Here is a 20,059-nt window from a genome sequence, read left to right on the forward strand (position 1 = left end):
GGGCAGTTTAACAGTGATTAAGCGCTCTTCAGTGGGGCTATCAGGCTGGCATGGTTGGCTTCCTGGATGGTGAAAGTCCTCTCCTCCCCTCTCCTTCAGCGCTATTTGCCTTTTACTTCAGAGGAGCCCTGTGTTGTAAACATCCCCTTTTACTCCATCGTGGATCAGAGGTCTCCCAGCATTGGATTACGGGATAGAGGATCAAAACCAGGAGCTTGTTCAATCTGCATGGCGTTTTTTTTATTTTGCGATATGTCTGTGTGTGTCAGTGTGTATCCAAACACTGGATGCAGAATGCCCACGACTGTGTTGAGGGGGTCACTGGGGCGACGCATAGGCATGTGCTCCCTGACAGGCCCCTGTCACGGAGCAGAGGTTAGATGAGTGGAGGACAAACTGGTATAACATGTGGTCTGGCACCTGGCCTCCGTGTTTCTGAGGGTTATTGAGTGTTTGTGTGTGTGTGTGTGTGTGTTGTAGTTTCTTCTCAGTGCCTCAAACTCAGCTCTTCAGAGAACGTGTTAATGACTCAAACAGCTCTTGCACTCTCCCACCTCACCCCTCGATTTTCACCTTTCACTTCATTCAGATGTGTGTAATTAACGGCACTGCCAGTTTAAAGGTTTTTCCATGCTACTATGTTATATATTGGACTTTTTACCAATTTCTTCCAGAACATTGATATACTGAATATGATGCAACAATATATATTCAAATAATATCTACAACAGACCGTAGAATCACAGACAATGAGTACTTTTTGTGAAGAATTGAAAAACATTTTCAGTAATTCAATAGATTGCTTTTTTACTGCTATATTTTTACTGCACTATATTACAGTTACCTGTAAGAAGTCTTAAGAAGATGTAATGAACATATCAAATCTGTATTATTATTATTATATTTTAAATAAAACTACTAAAGAAATCTGTATACATATACAGATTTATTTTCCCTACTATGGTGGCAAAACATCCATAGAAATAAAACAACGACAGGCTGTTATTATTTAGGTTTTAGTTTGGATGGGTACATTTTTGATGAGAATACTGAGACACCCTTGTTTGAAATGCACTATTTTACATTGTGGAATTGCTAAAGTGAGCATTTAGCGCTGCATAAATATTCACATGATGGATAATGTCTTACCAAGGCCTCTTAATACCAGAGGTTTAAGTCTTGTTCGGACAATTATTTTGTCATCAATTGAGCTGTGAGTTGCGTGTGCGTGTATTTGAGTACAGGGGGACTGGAAGAGGGCTGTCAGCACTCAGCTTATGACCAACAAACACAACGTACACTCTGACCCTAGCTGTCCGTCACACAGAGCCCACCCCCTCCCCCTGTAACACATGACCTGTGTCCTAATTCCTTCCAGTCTGATGGACCTCAGGGGGTTTCTACAGGTGCGTGTGTGTTTGTCTATGTGAGAGAGACAGAGAGACAGAGAGAGAGGGGGGTTGGGGGGCACTTTCTGGTATTGGTTTTTATTAAATATGGAGCTATAAATCAACCCTTACGGAACAAGAGATGTGAGATATTCGTTTTCTCTTCCCAGAGGGATGGATTGTTCTTTCCACTTTTTACTTCCTGTATATGACAGGTTAGCACTCCAGGGACCGATTCACAGAGCGAGAGAGACGGGGGAGACTACGCCAAAAAGAGGATGGAGAGTGATTGGTGGAAAATGATGCTCCGTGGCTGATGTATCGGATGACAGGTGAGGGGCTGGGGTGAGGTGGGGTACGAGGCTGGAGGGAAAAAGAGTGATTTAGCGCCAGCCTGTACGCTCCTCTCCCCTTATCCCTGCCCCGCTTCTTTCATGTCTCAACCCAGGGTCGACCCGCCCGCTGCCCCAGATGGTGCTGTCTGTCTGCGCTGCCCTCTACAGGATGTGCCCCCCACCTCACCCCCACAACTACAGACCTATAGTCACTTAATTGATTTCAGGGGGAGGGCCCTCTTTCTCTTCTGTTTCACACACACACACACACACACGGAGCTTGCCAACACGCGGCTGGCGCTGTGCGCTGTCAACGCTAATTCAATTTGAGACGCGGAAGTGTGACTAACAGCAGGCCTGCAGAGTGTTTTACCATATGCACCACACACACACACTCTTTCTGCTGACCGATCACTTCAACCAAAGGTATGATTATAATGTAATTCCACAGGTATAGATGCTATTAATAGATCTCCTCTCCCCCATGTTTCTCCTTATCAGCCATGTCAACAACTACAGAGTTTGCAGGTTGTTAAGAGAGTAAATACAACTACCAATGACTGAATTTGATTATTTGTTATTTTAATTTTAACACCAAATCAATAGTAAAACAAGATGTCACATGTGAATGAGATACATTATTGTTGTGAATTAGCACAAAATAATAAGGACCACACAAAAACCTGCAAGATATATTGATAAAAGACTCGCCGTGCTTGTGCGCTAACTGCAGCATGCTAACTCTGTGATGTTCAGCAGCAAATCTGGACGAGACCAAAGGCAATTCCCCCGCACAGAACTCTTATTTGTTGCCTGTTTGAGGGGTCGAATCGTCGTGTAATAACGAAGGGGGGGCACATATCCACACCTCGGTGGAAACAGACTGGCAGACAGCCTCCATAAAAAGCAAGAGACATGGCTGCATGTCCATGTTTCACGGGTTGTTTGACGGTAAGAGATATCGGGCCGGGTGATGGGGTGAGGTGAGGGTCAAGCAGAGGGATGGCTGGATCAGGTGTGTGTGTGTGTGTGTGTGTGCAGGAGATTGGTTAAATCTTAATGCAGCAGAGAGCGGGGATGGATAGGCCCAGCTGTGCCAGCGTGTGTGTGCACGTACACGGTGAGACGGTAAAACGGATTAAAAGCAACGTGGACGCATCTGACAGGAAGCAATGGTCAAGAGGTGAGTGGAAACAGGGGAGAGCTTTAGGCTGGAACAATTAGACACACGCACACCACGCTGCAGCATGTGGAAACCGGGGGAAAGCCCTGGGCAGCAGCGATTGGTCACACATGCCCGTCGATATCCGAGTAGAACCAATCAGCTCGGCTTCCTGTGTTTGACCTGACCTTTCGTGCACAGTAATAGAATATTTAAAATGGGAGGCCGAGGAGGAGAGCGAAGATAAAGAGAGGAAAAAAAGTCGATGAAACTTTTCTTTTCTGAATAGACGGGGGGGGGGGGGGGGGGGGGGTCTCTTCCCTGTCGACACTCACCATTGTAACAATATAGGAGTTGAAGTGTAATATTACAACAAATTTAAACGGTATTCAACAAAGATTAGACAACCTGCAGAAAGTTCAGAAAGTACTATTTACTGTACATTTCTGTTCTATTTTCACTTTTAGAAGAACAGTTTGAGCCTATAAAATACTATGCAGCAACAACATCTTTGAGACATTTCTTTGTCTTTTAGAGAAGTTATTTTCAAACGTTTACTGGGAAAACCATTTTCAATATATATGCATATTGTTTCTTAGGATTCAGTTTAAAAGCATACGTAACAAAAAAAGGAACTTGAAAAGAGCTCTGAAATAATTACTCAATCATTAAAATAGTTTACCCACATTAGGCCACTAATATGTTCATTTTTCAGCTCCAAACACTAGTGTCATTCATTGCACATTGATTATCGAAAATCGTTTTTCATTGTATTTTTGTTTGTATGATTGCTTGTAGACACATTTTAAATCCCTGGTTAACGTTTCAACCAAAGCGTCACATCTCATAACGATGAAAACCTCTTGGAAATTATTCAGGAATAACAGACCTATTTCTGGGACTACAGGCAACAAGGTGGATCCCCTTATTGCAATTAGAGTGATTTCACAGAGCTAGCGAGTGTGTGTGTGTGTGTGTGTGTGTGTGTGTGTGTGTGTGTGCCTGTGAGCAGCTCTCCACCCACCGTGCAGAAGCAAAGAGGTCGGCAAAGAGGGACGGGACCACCGGCCAACCGGATCCCTGCCTGTCAGCAAGCAGCACTCCTCTAGGAAGCCAGACCAGAAGGTGTTGACGGCACTGGAGTAAAGCCACTTTGAATCCACACCCGACTCACACAAACACGAACATACTGTGTGTGTATATATATATATATGCGTCCACCAAGAGCAGCTCCAGCACATCTGGACCGAGCATCTCTGCTCACGTGGCAGGGAGAGAAATAGTCTGCGACCGACTCCTGACTTTAATCATACTTAAAAGGTTAAAAATAGATTTGGAACAAATCTTCCCAAATCAATTTTGTGGCTCTGACGGCCGAGGGAGATGGAATTTTAATTTCAGGTGATCCAGCTCCATGCTGGGATGACTGACAGCCGTTGGATCACCCAGGGTCAGTGCTTTTGGGATAATTCCCAATGACGCATGTGCGTAATGGAGACTCGTGTCAGTCCGCGGGCACTGATGATGATTGTGAGTGTAGTAAGTGTGCGCTGATGATGATTAGGAAGGACACAAAAAGGGGTCAGAGGTGGCTGAGTGTCACTCCGGAGGACTCCCGTCAGCTACGCGGCTGTTCACGTGGAGATATGTGTGTGTGTGTGTGTGTGCTCTCTGCTCAAGCTTGGACACCACCTGTAATGCCTCCCAGCTGAGTCCCACCATCCCCCCTGGGAGCTGCTGAGCTGTGTGTGTGTGTGTGTCTGTGGTAATGTGGCTCTGGCATGCGAGCGGCAGAGGGCCGCTTCCTCTACAGGTGACACCTTTGACCCCTCATCTGTTCCCTGTTGGAGGAGAAAGAGGAGGAGTAGTGAGCTTGAAAAGGAAGGAGAGAGGCATGCTCCGATGGGTACTTTGCCCAAAGCCCGGCTAAGTACTGGCCAAAAAGGTCTTTTATTGACCCCCCCTTCTTAAAAAAAGTAACGGACAATAATCCTTAAATAAGTTTAATAAATAAAAGAACGATCCGAAAGCGAAAAAAAAGATTTGAAACTTGAAAATATAAGATTTGAATCTAAAATATAAAAATATAATACAGTGAAGGTTGAAAAAGTATACACATTCAACCCCAAAATAATTTTTTTGACTTATTCTTATTTGCAATAGATGGTTGTACTTTTCAATGTTCAAGACCAGAACTTTCAGGTTCACATTTGTTCTTCAAAACTTGGATTTGGCTCCATACGAGGGAGAGCAATAAAAGCTTCCTCCTCTTTATTTCCAACATGGCGCTTCAAGGCACATGGAAACTTTTGGTTTTGGTTGTTGTTTACGTCTCTTTACTGTTTACGGTTTGACGACAACCATGCAGGTGACACACATTCAGGTGGGAGGGGGGGGGAGGTAGAGCCCCACTGCTGAGGTGAAGTGTGTGGCTATGCTCCCACAGTGTCGACCACAAAGGCCTCCCGTGGCGAGTCGTCACAATGGAAAACGTGTCAAACGATCGACAGCAACGACTAAAACACCTCCTGCCACACGGCCGGGGTTCACACTGTTTACACCGACGATTGTGTTTGATCACAACGTTCCTCGCAGCTTCTGTGCCACACCGCGGCTCTCTGTGAAGTCTCTGCGAAATACACATTTATATAAAGATATCATTTGAGCCGGCCAAAGACGATGGTCTGAAGAAAACAAATGAACGATTAAGCTGCCAATCATTGGAGGTGAGCGCTTTCAGCGGGCTGTGGCTTTAAATTAGATTTTCTTTCTAACCTGAAAATGAAGTTCAAAATCTTTTCAAAGATTTTGACAACTAACTTGTCCATGTTGTTTTAGCTGTCTTTAGATGTTCCCTGAAATATATTTAGTTTATATTTTTGTCTTATGGTTTTATCTACTAAAAGTGTTATATTCATATTGTTTACTACTAATAAATACAAATTAATTAAATAATGTGTTGTAATTGTTGAAGCCAGTAATATGACTACTGTGACTAAGAATGACATTTGTAAGTTCCTATCAAGCAATAATCCGTTAAAAGGCCTTTAAAAGACGTCTATGGTCGACGTTGAAACGTTTTTTTCAAAACTACATTGCAATGTGATCTTTAATATTGGCCGTAAAATTACAAATGAGGACATTGTTTTCTTTGTGAAAGTGAACGATATAGCACAAAGTAGAGGATGAAACATTTCCATGTGAAAAATCACGTTTGAAATGTGGTCTAAACTCTAAAAAACACTCACTTTTGAACCAATTTGCAACGTCTTTTCAATGTCGGACATAGACGTCTCTTCAGAGGAATAATGCACGCTGGGAACCTTAAAAAAACACTTAGTGTCTCTTTTTAAAAGTTCATTTGTCTTTTTAAACGTTGTCTCTAGTCGTGGAGCTCTACTCACCCCGGCGTGTCCCCTTCATTCTATTGACTGCCCATATAAACAAAAACTTGTGTTAAGAGCACTTAACACCGAGCTGACATGTAAGTGGGTCTGTTCCCCGAGGACGGTGATCACCTGAGGCATCGTCAGAGTGGTGGTGTTGTCCATTCTGTCCTGCGTGTCTTCAGTATGGTCCTCAAACATTTCCATTAACACAGAGATCTGCAGAGGACGAGGAAATCTTCTATCCACATATTTTGTTCCAAATGTCTTTGGTCTGTCTGCGCTGGTGCCTGTGAGCCCACGCTTTAAACAGACATGGATTTAGGTAGCTGAAGAACAGTCATCCAATTAAGGCTCACTCTCTAGTGGCCCTAATGGGGTTGGATTTTTGATCTTTAAAGGATCAGGTGAAGTCAGACGGGGTGAAGCTATATCCTCATATTTCCACTAGGTGTCACTTTCACCTTTTTAACCAGACACCTTGTCGTCGCCTCTCCTCATAACATCTTCAACAACTCAAAGCGACTCTGATTAAGAGCAAATCTGCTTAAAAAACAATGTGGTAATAGTGTATTTAATTATGCTAGAGGGGTTTATTATCAGTGCTATTGTGTTCCTGTCTGATAAGAGCAGAGGTGTTTTTCAGCTATACGATATCTCACGTATCTTTATGGACGCTTTTAAGTCACATGAATGAGAGTCTATTCAAGAGGCTCTCATAAGAGCATGAAGCTAATAGCCTAACGTCTGAAGCACATTAAATGATATTATACAATCATCTGCTTTATGTTTGCATGTCTGCTCATCTTTTCTTTCTGCTCCCCCGTCTCCTTTGTAAGAGATTTGAGTGAAGGTTCAATTTGGACTTTTATAACCTAGCGTGGGTTTACTCTGTAGTTCTTCTCCTGAAATAAGTCGTTTTTTGAAACCTTGAAAAAGAACACATACACACACACACACACACACACACACACACACACACACACACACACACACACACACACACACACACACACACACATATCTATTGCAGTCGTATCCACATATGCAATGTCTCTTTGGTTTGAGCCAAGAGACAGTGTGAATGAAGTGGGTGGCTACTGGGGTCTTGTTGTTTTGTTGCCCTTTGTGTCTGTGATCATTTCACTCATATTTTTCGAGGACAATAAATTAACATTACAGTTGAAAGAAATTGTTGACCAGACAGGTGATGATATGTGTAAAATACAATCAGCTTAATGTAGGAAACATGATGGAAATATTATTTATTATATTGGAATTCAAAATGGGTGTGTGACTGCAGTAAATAATGTGGGCTTTTTTTGACTCAATTTCATTTACCTGCTGTGCCATGTGACATTAGAAAGCAAGGAAAGTCTTCAACAAATGTCATGGTGACAGCAGTCTTGAGCCTGTCACTGGTCCTCAAGAAATAAATGGACGGATGCTTCTGACGAACGCATCGTACTTCTGGACTGACTCAGAAACAAAGGAAATAGGACCGCAAACACATACATAATCCACAGAATAGTTGCACTTTGGCCCAACTTGACCCTGCATGGTGTCCAATAAATGAGAGATTTAATAAATTGAGGTTGAACGGGTGTTCTGTTTAGTAAAGGAAGAGTAATATACTTCTTATGAGAATTATAGGAATATAATTGTACTAATTCCCTTGCGGCCACTGAGATAATTTAACCCAAATCAGACTGAAAATGAAACCACAGAGTAATGAAATTAGTTAGGCCAGCTAGAAAGCACACCTCATCCTTGAATGGACAGACGTTGCAAATTGTGGCATAACCGGATTACCAATCAAAGCCGTTTTACATTTGGGTTGCTAACGTTACTGCCAGGCAACTGTATATCCAATGGTATGCTCGTTAGACAACACAGGAAAGGATATTCTCCATTTTCGACATGATGAAGGTCTCATTTTGAGACAAACCCTCTGGTTGGTTATGCACAGATTTTCAGCCAGAATGGTTTGTTTTGATTTCTTTTTAAACTATCTCTTCGAGATCCTTCGCAAGTGTTTACTTCCGCATTTGCGTAGGAATCAGAGGCATTCACGTAATAGCATTCGTCGTGAAGATAAGCTCTCTTGTAATTGATGGAACATTTTTTCATTCAGGATGGACTATGTTATATTTTCCGGTAAGAAACACATGTGTTTTCGGCTCATTCAACGTTTGAAATCCGGATCGAAGGACTTTCTAATGTGACGCATGCGCAGGCACTGTCGAGGCATTTTCCTTCACATGTGCACATGTTTTATATTAGCTATACTTGGAGTAATGATTGGTAGATGCCAGAATAGAAAACACGTCCCGGTGTGGGATATAAACCCGTTCAAGGGTCAATTTGCTGCAGCGATTGCTGGACCTTTTTATATACCGTAGACAAATGCCTGGACCACGACACGAACTCTCTTGACGTACTTTCATCTTTGATTTCAATCGCCACTGTCTCCATTCACTATCGTCACACGGTCACGATTTTGCATGGCTTTCTTGCCTCTCCTACGTCACGACCGAGTCCAGAGCAGACAAGTTCCATCCTAGCTAAAAATAGTCTGTAACCGTTTCGGCAGGCTGTACATGCCTAGTGACGCAATTTGTGCTTCGTCTTTTTCTGGTGAGGCAGTAAACTGACCTTTTCTTCCGAGCCATTTCCCGGGTGCCTTAACGCTTTTTGTCACGTTTAGTTTCACTTTAGTTTGGATGCATGGAGAAAAGGAGGGGTGGGGGGCGTTGGGACTGGCCTGACGGGGTACACATGAGGTGGTGTCATGTTGAAGACACGAAACAGCCGGCAAGGAATGCAGCAGGGATTTGTGGGGGGGGGGGGGGGGGGGGGGGGGGGGGGGTGGTTGTCCAGAGAGATCCGGTGTATGGGTGCACCGGCCAGCCGAAGGGGGTCGGGGGGGGGGGGGGGGGGTACAGCATGGATGACTCATACTGTGCTGATACTGTGCATAGACACGGCACCAGATGAAGATGTGTGACGTGAGCAAGAGTGAAGAGGTAAATAAGTCGAATGGGGAAAGATTCACAAATAATGCTGCCCCCAAAAAGTAGCCCTAACAAATGGAGGCCCTCAAATGTTGTACTATTGTCTAACACTTGTCCATTTCGGTAGGTTTACATCTTTAAAGTCCGCACGGAAAAGTCCACCCCCACTACTAATTTAACCCTCGGAATAATAACACACCTGCTATTGCGACTTCCCCATAGCGTAAATGTTGCCCTTCCTTCTCTGTTCACACACACACACACACACAATACCAAGTCATGACTGGATGACGGCGGGTTGCTATGGAAACTGCGTTACGCTGAGGGCGGCGGGAGGAGAAAACAAGAGTGCGAGGACTCCGGTCTTCATTTCAGCACCACGCGAGCTCCTGGACAGCGCCCGGATGAACTCGCGCACAGATTGCAGCCTCGCACAATTCGAAAGGGACAGAGTCGCGTCACGCGCTCAACAGACACTCCGCTCCTGAAGCTCGGTGGACACCAGAGGTTTGATTCCGCCCGTCCCGCCAGGAGCCCGTCGCTCCCTCCGAAAGCCACAGCAACAGGTGAAGTTAGATCAGAGTTCACACGCCAGGGTTTAATGTGTTATTTTGTATTATTTTATTCCTTGTGCGTAGTAGTGTATCTGCCCATGAGCCTCCCGGGCACTTAATTGCGGTCAATTAACCTCACGTGGTCTCTACGGAGTGCGTAAGTGCGTGTTTAGGTAAAGTGAAGACCATCAGGGCAGAGGTAAATTCTGGGCTCTGGATCTGCTCCAGCTCGTTTTTATGCAGTGACTCTAAAACAGGAGGCACGCAACTAGCCTCCAGTTTGTGGTTATTTTATGGGGGACCAAACGTTTATTTTTTATGCCAGCACCGCACACACGGTTTGGAAGGGACATTTACAGACTCTTACCTATTGTTAACAATTCTGATCAGCAGACATTGTAAGCACATTTCGTAGGTTAGTAAAGTCAATGGAAAAGAGAAGAAAAAAACAATTTGAGATGTATAGCACAATAGCAATGTATGATGACGTTTAAAAAGTTAAAGAGTCACGGTGGCTATTCTGGCTTTATCTTGGGGGTTCTCTACACAGAAGAGGCTCTTTTGTTGTCCTGTAGTTAAATGTCACATACCAGACAGAAACCTTGTCAGAGTGTACATGTTTGTTATAAGATTCAGAAAATGAGACCCTCCGTAGCCATATTTATTGGTTTTTCAATGGCCATAGATTATGTGCAAGCTGAGCCGATACGCCTGGATGAGTCACTCAGGCAGCAAGTTTGCAGAAGAGTGCGAAAGGGGAGGGGGAGAAGGGGGGTGGGGGGGCATATGGGGACTAGCTGGAAAACAGTCCTGCAGTGTCTCTGCTTCCTTAACACGTTGTGTCATATGACCATGTGTATTTTTATGTTTACATTCGTAGCTAGTGGAGTAAGGGCATAGCAAAATCAGAAGTGCTGTTCTTAGTAGTTGTTGAATTTTGTGCGACATGGATTGGAAGATTCGAAAAAAAAAAAATCCCTCCCAGTAATAGATAGCCCTTAGTTTTGACTGAGTATAGCTCCCTGAAGTCTGCCAAACTGCCAACAGAAAGCATCCCACTACTGCTCATTAGTATCCCAATGTTTACCCTGCTGGTATTGACAAATCATTGCAATCAGTGGCATTCAGCTCCAGCAATGACTGACATCTATTGATTAAAGCAAACAATGGATCATAATGGGCTGCTGTGAACCACGGAGCAGAAGCACTCACTCCCCGAAACACTCCTACATACGCCCCATAAACCAACGCTCCCGTAGGACACTGACTCCTCTCACTGACTTGGTTAGGCAAATGTTATTTGGCTTATTGGAAAATATGTCCAGTTTGGAGGAGATCGATTGATGGATTCTGGCTGGCCAAGGTTGCGTGAGGAAACAAACATAATTAGCTGGTATTAAATCCCACTTTGTTCCAATTTGTTTTACAGTTTACGAAGTTGTTATAGAAACATCTGCTTTCACTCACACAAATGTGTGCAGGGGTCTTTGTTTGCAATACAAATCATGTGCTGCACACACGCACAAAGACAGATGTGTGTCTTAAATTAGTGACGTTGGTGTGATTAATGCAGTCTACTGGTGATGACTCATTCAGCTTAACCCTCGTTCCTCTGGTGGAAACAATCAATAAACAAAGGTTTACACTGCTGTTCCAATCGTTTTCATCATTGTCATAGCTTAATAGTAATATAGACCAACATTGTTTTTATAATTTTGCACATTTGTATGTTTTTATAAAATAATGGAATCCGAGCTGACTCCAAAGCAGCGCAAAGAGAAGGATGTATAAAAGTCTTAGGTGGTAAATCATATAATGTGTTTATACGTTCATTTGTTGTGATCTGGTTGAGCAGTGGAAGGCTATTTATGCAAATCACATCCATGTGGATCGCTCCATGTGTCAGCCTGTCAACACAGCAGTTACATTAGCATTGTGGAAAAGCTGTCAGACAAGCTGTGACTTGCAGACAGCATACTGGCAGGGAGCTTGCATATAAGTGTGAGAGAGTGCTAAGTGTGTGTCTGTGTGTGAGAAAGGGAGAGAGAGAGACCGTGTGTAGGGGAGTTGTAATAAACTGTCATTGTTCCATCCCTTTTTTCCTCCCTCTCTCTCCAGTGCAGCAGCATGTCTGAAACTAAATCCAATCAGCGTTTCCACAGTCTGAACGTTGAGCAGGTCAAAGTCCTCCACCAGGTGTTATCCGAGGCAGTCCCAATCCACGGCCGCGGTAACTTCCCCACGTTGGAGCTGCGTCCGCGAGACATCATCATAGCCGTGCGGGCCAGGCTGCAGCAGCAGGGAATCGCAGTTAGAGATATCCGGCTCAACGGCTCCACGGCTAGCCACGTCCTTGTCCGAGACAACGGCACGAGCTACAAGGACCTGGACATCATCTTTGGCGTGGAGTTGCCAAGTCAAGAGGAGTTCCAGGTAAGATTTACTGATCACTCGCTTCCAGGGTACTGCAGTAGTATTCTTTGTGTTTTTATTTATTGATAATCCTAATCACATTTTTTTTAAACTGTAGAAAATTATACTATTAGAATGAATCAATACTACATCCTTCTGCGTGACCAAGAAACAGTTTAATCGTTCAAGGAGAAAATTACATTCAGGTTGGTGTCATTAGTTGTAGCTGTCATGACCTTTCCTTCTCACAGGTGATCAAGGAGTCAGTGCTGGGCTGCTTGCTGGACTGCCTACCTGCTGGGGTCAACAGGGAGAGGATCAGCAGTGCCACAATGAAGGAGGCCTACGTCCAGAAAATGGTCAAGGTCTTTAATGAGCATGACCGCTGGAGCCTCATTTCCCTTTCAAATAACAGTGGCAAAAACCTAGAGCTCAAATTTGTGAGTACGCTGAGGCGGCAGTTTGAGTTCAGCGTTGACTCTTTCCAGATCATTCTGGACCGTCTCCTGGAGTCCTACATGCAGCAGGAGTCCCAGCACAAACATAAAACTGTTGATCTTAAGGGCCAGCCTGCAGAGAATCAGAATAAAAACTCTCCCTCTCTGCTCAAGCAGGTCACCGCTCCAGAAACAGAGAAGTCGTCTGGTAAAGACTTGTCCAACAAAGACTGGGCACATATCAGCCAGACACAACAGAAATACAAGGTGCATGAAAAGGAGTCCCAGACAGAACTCTCACAAGAAACTTCAAACCAGACAAAACACTCCGAAGTTGAAAAAGACAATCAAGTAAAAACACCTGTGGAGCTGAAAGAAGCATCAGAACACAATGAAACCTTTAGTGAGACGCAGTTCTCTGATAAGACATCTCCGAACATTCCGTCAATAGAGAGACAACCTTTTGAGATGGCGGAACCACAGAGTCAGATTGAGGTCAGACATGAGCCAGAGGTCTCGGACGAGACCCAATGCTCGTCAAAGGTAGAACAGACAGAGCAAACCCAGCCCTGCGATGACCAGCAGGCACCGCATTCAGATAACAAACCGCTCTCCGTCAAGAAAGAACAATCCGACCACACAAATCCCCCCGAAGAACAGAAAGCCTTCACAGAGCAGATGGGGCAATCTGAACCACGAGAAACATCAGACAAATCTCTGCCAGAAGAATGTCACAGTGCAGACTCCAAGTGCTTCAGTGAGGATCAGAGGAGCAACAAAGAAGATAAAACAGACCATGTGACTAATGAAGACTCCAGCACATCTTCAAATGCAGAGAAAGACACACAGTTGGCAGATGAGGAAAAAGTAGAAACAGACATCGACGAGCGAGCAGGCAGAGAAAATGAGACAGAGAGAATCAAGATGACAGAAGAGACTTTAGGGTCAGAAGCAAATAACATAGAAGACGCACAGGATATTGATTGTTCTTGCTCCACCTCTTCCATGTCTGTTACACTTTATGACCCAGAGCCCGCTGCCGCAGACACTCACAGCGCATTACACACAGAAGAAACCCAGAACGCACTTGATGCCTCCAGCCCTCCAGATACTCAGGATATTGTACCTGCACCACCCGGCCTCGTTCCTGACAAAGATACCTCCTCCTCCCCCTCCTGTAAGCCCTCAGAGAGACTATCTAGCATGGTGGTGCTCAAACACTCCTCTCCTAAACCCCCTCGGAGGATGTGTAGAAAGGTAAGCCCAAGTCCTGGTCCAGTCTCTGAAAGTGACCCTGTCATGGCGCCTTGTCTAGATCCAAACCCCTGCCCCATCCTTGAACCTGAGATAGATTTGAACCCAAAGCCAACATCTCCCAGTTCAGACCTTATAACTACCCCAACAATCAGTACATCTACCAAAACAAACTCTGGGTCTGAACCCACTCTTTCCTGTAAACTTACCCCAACTATTGATCAAGCCCCTGATATCATCACCATATCTGCTCCGGATCCTATGTCTGGTGTATCTCAAGAGGCATCGTCCCCACAGCTGATCACGGAGAGCTGTTGTGAGACTACACTTCAGAGCCTGAAAGAGACGGTGTCTGCCCATGTGGCCTGTGATGGGCAAGGCCAGCTCTCCTTGAGCAAAACTGTTTCCGTCCCCGTCACTGAACAATCAGAGTCTCAGGACTCGGCGGATGTGTTGGCTTCACGCAACAAGGCGTCCAGCTCAAACATCCTAGAACCTGCACATACCTCAGATGATGAACTCAGTGGCGAAGATGACAAAACGGAAGTGGTGGACTCAGATGAGCCAAACGGAAGCTGGCAAGAGACCACGCTTGCTTCACCGTCCTCTCCCCACTGTGCGAGCCCCCTTGTATCCTGTCTGTCCCCTCCTGTGTTGAGTCTTTCCCCTCCCTGCATCACTCCCTCGCCACCCATCGTGAGCCCTCCGCCATGTCTAACCCCTCCCGCTCACTGCCTCCCATCCACACTGCTGAACACCACTAACCCATCTACCAGCAATAGCTCTCCACCCCTGAGCCCGACTTCATCTTGCCTCAGCTCACCTCCTTACCTCACCCCTCCTATGCTGAGCCTCAGCCCACCTCCCCTCTGTCTTAGTCCCCCTTCCCCAAGCCTCAGCCCTCCCCTACTCTGCCTCACTCCTCCGGTGGAGTTGGAGGACCTGGTACCTCGGGTATCTTCAGACATGGAGCCTTTGATAGTGAACACAGGCAGCGAAAAACAGATTAAAGATTCCTCACCTCAGTCAGAAATTCCTCACCTACAGTTGGAAGATAAACAGGAGGAAGATCATATCTCGCTGGGGCTTCAGGTTGTAGAGCCTGTCTCATTTCCCATCACAATCCCAAGCTCCACCCCACGTGTGCTGCCTCACTGTCAATCTGAAGGCCCAGGAGAATCAACCCCTTCAAAAGCCACCGAGGCATCCCACTCTGTGCCTGAGAACAAAAAGGCCCCTGAGCTGACCGCAGTCCTACCCGAACAAAGCTTTACTTTTCAGACTTCTGGCTCAGTCCCTGCTGTCGAGGTCCTGGCAGAGAGCATGTATGGGGACTTTGAGGCTGCCATGGACCACCTGCGCTATCGCCTGATCGCCACCAGGAACCCCGAGGAGATCCGAGGCGGTGGCTTGCTAAAATACAGCAACCTGTTGGTCAGGGACTACAGACCAGCCAGCGAGACTCAGATAAAGACACTCGAACGCTACATGTGTTCACGCTTTTTCATAGACTTCCCTGATGTGCAGGAGCAGCAGAGGAAGATCCTGTCCTACTTGAAAAACCACTTTATAGGCGAGGAGAGAAGCAAGTACCAGTACCTGATGACGCTGCGCCGTGTGGTCGACGACAGCACCGTGTGTCTAATGGGACACGAGCGGCGTCAGACCCTGAACATGATCACAGTGCTGGCTCTGAAGGTTCTAGGAGAGCAAAACATTATCCCCAACACGGACCACGTGACGTGCTTCTACCAGCCGGCCCCATACCTGACGGATCACAGTGCCCCCTACTTAGCAGAACCCAGCTACTGCAGCTACTACATCCCCCAAGGGGGATCAACTCTGCTTTACCAACCGTACCCCCTACACCTGCACTCACAGACTGGACTGGTCTGAGACACACACGTCATCACACAGAACATACAATCAAAACAAAGGGAAGGTGCTTTTCCTGAGGATAGAGCTGGAGAATGGAAATACAATCCAGGGATGAACTGTTTGGTCTATAATAGACCTATGGGGGCGGGATTGAGTGGATTTTTACAGTAAACTCTTGAGTATTCTGTAAGGTTCTAACATGATTATACGTAATTAGCTGGGCTTTGTGGAAAAATAATATTTCTTCCGATATTGATATTGAAATTCCAGAAAATGCTTTATGCACTGCATGAGTCATAGCCCTTTGGTCTCCATGGAAAACCAACTGTGCTGTTGACATTCACATTCAAACACACAAACACACACACAGACACTAACATCACAGGAAACTCACACTTCCAGGTTCTTAAATTCTTGTACTCTCTTTTCATGTTCTTACTGTGTTGTTCTTACTGGGTTTGTTCAGAATGTGGAACTTGCCTGTTGTTGATATTGTGCATGGTTAAATTAGGACTGTTCTTTCACTGCCAAATACTGTGTGACTACTATGCTTCTTAAACAGTTTAATGTAACTTTGTTAATCCTTTACTGAAAGGGGTGTACTCTGAGAGAAAAAAAAAAACAGAGAGACAGGTTCGCAGTGTGAACAGAGCTTTCATCAGAACACACACGTACGCTTGACAAATACACACACAAACAAACACTGTATACTATGCGCACACAGAATTAAACACTGCATGAGTAGCTAAATATATAGATTACATCCTGAAATCAAAGGATGGCTTTTAATATAATATGAATTGATCTATTTTTGCAAAACTTTCCAAAATAATACTAAACAGACTGGTTAGGTCCCACAGAAAAACGCCAACAACAATGCCTTTGCAATAGCCTGTACCGCGTATTGATTACAGTATATTGTGTGCGGATACACCGCACTGTTTTCAGGTAAACTGTGTTAAAATGTAGTGCTTGATTCCTTTCTCCTTGTGGAGTCCTTTCTGTAATCATGTGAAGTACTGTACCATCTAGTGTATATTTGTTTAATGCTAAAGTTTACTCTGTGAAGGTGGTCAGGTTACAACCATCTTTGGCTTATCTCCAAACACGGCAGAAGCAGCTCCGTCTGAAACCAAGCGATCACATTGAAACTGGCGCGAAGTCTTCAAATTTAAGCCGTCCGAATCCCCATATTAACCAGTTCCAAACCACCTCAAACCTGTTTGAATCAAAGTTCAATGCCGCGCAACAGCAACTGACCAAAGATGGTTTGGTAGGGAAATCAAGTGCCTCAATGTGAGACATCATAGGCATGTCTTTATCTCACTGGGGGTGTTAATGTGGTGGGCCTGGGACTGAGTCAGGTGTGTGTTCAGTTGTTGATCCCTGTTATTGCTGCCTGTTTTGATGTCTTATTTAATGTAGTCCTTTGTTGTAGGTAATTCATGTAGATTTTCATAAAATAAAGGGGAAACTCAACAAACCTTCACAAATTGAATTCTTTCCAAAGAGACTTAAAAACAAAAATAATCACTTGTTTGTGCATCTTTTTTTCCATTCTCCCAGCTTACGTATCCTCCCTATGATTGCGCTTTGCAATGATCCACTTAAGCGTGACCATAAAATCACACCAGTGTTGAGGAGAGCCACCCAAAACGCTAAAATGATGTCTGCGCGAGGCCTCTTATCATAAATCAACTGTTCTTCAGATGCGCTGGGACCCGAATGACGCACGATCTACGCAACACGGCAGCCTCGACAACGTGTAAATGTGAGGAGGCTCGATTGGGCGCGAGGTGTGAGACTGGAACGCTAGACGGATGGAAGGAGTGTGTGTGTGTGTGTGTGTGTGTCTGTAATTTATTGTGTGTGTGTGTGCGCGCGCGCACGCTCTTCAGATGGGAATATGTGTGCAGAGGCGGCATCAGGTGGTCCCCTTCTCCACCGAGTAATTGAAGAGGCCTTGTATAATGAAACAATAAGGCTCCTTCCTCACTCCCACGTTGCCTCCATCTTTTCATCCCACTTCAGTGACACTGATAAGTCACCGGCACAAGGGGAGACTGGGGTTGTCTCTTTCCACAGAATGGGGGAGCTTGTTTGATGCCAGGTATACTTGGCACAGTCACACATCATCTATTTACACACACTTTAGGCTGAGCGTGTGGCTCGCTGGGAGAGGAGCAGAGCGTGTGATCTAATAGGGTCTGTATCAGCGTCTCGCAGGCCTTTGAGCCACTTTGGTCCACTCGGGGGGGTTTCCATAGAGACAGAGACAGCACGGTGTGCGCAGGCGGAGAGCATGACGGAAACCAGGGAAGACCCACACAACCGAAATGAGGGGGTGAGAGATTAAAAAAACAAAGCACAATGGAAGAAAGAAACACAGTGATGAGGCTGAAACGAAGGAAAGACAGAGATGGAAACAGAGGGAGATGGATAATGTGGAGAGTCGAGGGATGGAAAGCAACAGGCAGAGTGCGGAAGTGAGAGGGTGGCTGGGTGATGGAAAAAGCAAGGGGAGCAGGGGGGGGAGAGCGTGGGTTGTTGTCAGGTCTTCAGCCACCGGGGAGTCACTGCGAGGCGGCTGCAGTGACGGCGGCAGTGATGCTGGAGAGCAGGGGAACGCATGTGCCCGAGCACATGCACCGAGCCACGTGCACAACGATTTTTGCAAATGGCCTCGCCCACCTGTCCATTGTCAACAAACAGTTCACTGAGACAAAAAGAGAACATCACCCACACATCTGTCCTTTCGCTTTATCTCTCTCTCTCTCTCTCTTTCTGTCTCTTACATGCCTGGGTTGATGTGTTTGATTCAATAAATCTACCCAGAATCACCTTCGAACATGCAGGGTTATACTTACAAAAACGTATTTTCATGTTTTCAGAATTCAACATCTGCCTGTTACAAAAACAACAACAACACCTGGCTGAAGTATTAATGAAAACAGAAGGATCCATTTTTCTTGCGAGAGGAACATGTTGCTCTAAAGGGTTACCAAATGAATGCCTCCGTAACATGCTGTCCATTGCAGAGAGTCACGTTTATCTGAGTGCAAAGATGGCCGGCAGCTGTTATAAAGCCTTCATAAAATAACATAATAATCATTTTCATGAGGCTTTTTCGCTCCTGTGTCTCTCTGTGAGGCCGATGAGCACCCGGTAATGAAATGGACGCGTAGTAGCCACCGTTCGTCTCTCGTTTTCCTTTTTTTTCTCATTCAACTACAACCTCCTCCTCACCCTCCTTAACCCGCAACACCCATGTGCTCCACCTTCTCTCCCCCCCCCCCCGCTCCCACTGCGTGCCTCCCACCCACCTGCTTCCTTGACTGCTATGACTCAGTCCTCTTCCAGCCGAGGGTACAAGAGGATAAAAGCCTGATGATAAAAAGCCAGGGGGAAGCATTTGAAGTCAAAGAAATGGAGCAGTTGGCGGGGCTGAGAGGCTGTTGCATCTTTCGTTCTAATGCCACACTCACACTCTTCCATTCCCCCTCATCAGTCACACACATAACACATACACACACACGCACACACACACCACCTTCACGCTGAAACTGATGCACCCTTTCACTATCTGCTGAAACAGCAACATTGGGAAGGCGTGCGAGTGTTACACGACACGACTCGAGGGGACATGGATGGATGGTTTTCTTGAAGCCTGTGTGCTTTTTTTTTTTTAGCGCTCGAACTGAACCATTATTACTTTTAAAACATCAATCCAAAATCTGAGCAGTAACGCAGGATAGGCCTCGTGTCCGCTTTTCTCTTTGGTATCCGAATCCATCCAAAAGTCCGCCACTCACCGATACTTCACTTTGTTGACTACATGCAAACTAAGCGCGGCATATTGGATCATATTGCCGGCCATGTGAGAAAGTACAAGCTCACGTAACGAGGGATCAATCAGGCGGACAGAAGGGCAGATGTTCAAGCAGTGACGGCACAAAGGACTGAGGCAGCAGAGCTGTACATTAATTAGTTGTTTCTTATTTTCAAAGTACTTTCACTTTGCAGTCATTCAGCCAATTCATTTGTGTATTTTTTTTGGTAATTTAAAGCCGGATTTACTTTCACTAATTGTAGGCTAGTATTTTAACACCGTCCCACAGGGGCCTTTTACAGTAAAGCAAAACATCCGAGTACTCCCAAGTGAATCCCCCCAGGACGTATTTAAAATCTTAATGACTGAATGAAAGTGAAATGAAATCAATAAACAGATAAATGTATCCG

General features: G+C 45.3%; 1 protein-coding gene across 2 annotated transcripts; it reads left to right on the top strand.

Annotated features, from left to right (window-relative positions):
- The first annotated feature begins 9,281 nt into the window (after nt 1-9,281).
- On the top strand, nt 9,282-17,318 carry LOC119211195 (mucin-2). 2 transcript variants are annotated; one of them, XM_037461908.2, is made up of 3 exons: nt 9,282-9,851; nt 11,958-12,272; nt 12,503-17,318. In XM_037461908.2, the coding sequence occupies exons 2-3, from the start codon at nt 11,967-11,969 to the stop codon at nt 15,836-15,838; spliced, it is 3,642 nt and encodes a 1,213-aa protein (XP_037317805.1). In that variant the 5' UTR covers nt 9,282-9,851; nt 11,958-11,966; the 3' UTR covers nt 15,839-17,318. The 2 variants fall into 2 exon arrangements, with proteins under 2 accessions (XP_037317805.1, XP_037317806.1); XM_037461909.2 differs by having other exon boundaries at nt 11,963-12,272.
- The last annotated feature ends 2,741 nt before the right edge of the window (nt 17,319-20,059 follow it).

The sequence above is a fragment of the Pungitius pungitius genome, chromosome 2, assembly GCF_949316345.1.
Source record: "Pungitius pungitius chromosome 2, fPunPun2.1, whole genome shotgun sequence".
Classification (NCBI taxonomy): domain Eukaryota; kingdom Metazoa; phylum Chordata; class Actinopteri; order Perciformes; family Gasterosteidae; genus Pungitius; species Pungitius pungitius.

Bases quoted from the DNA above. Each gene is read 5' to 3' on its own strand.
- LOC119211195 (XM_037461908.2), top strand. From the start codon at position 11,967: ATGTCTGAAACTAAATCCAATCAGCGTTTCCACAGTCTGAACGTTGAG. The intron at 12,273-12,502 runs GTAAGATTTACT...TCCTTCTCACAG, and splicing joins CAAGTCAAGAGGAGTTCCAG to GTGATCAAGGAGTCAGTGCT.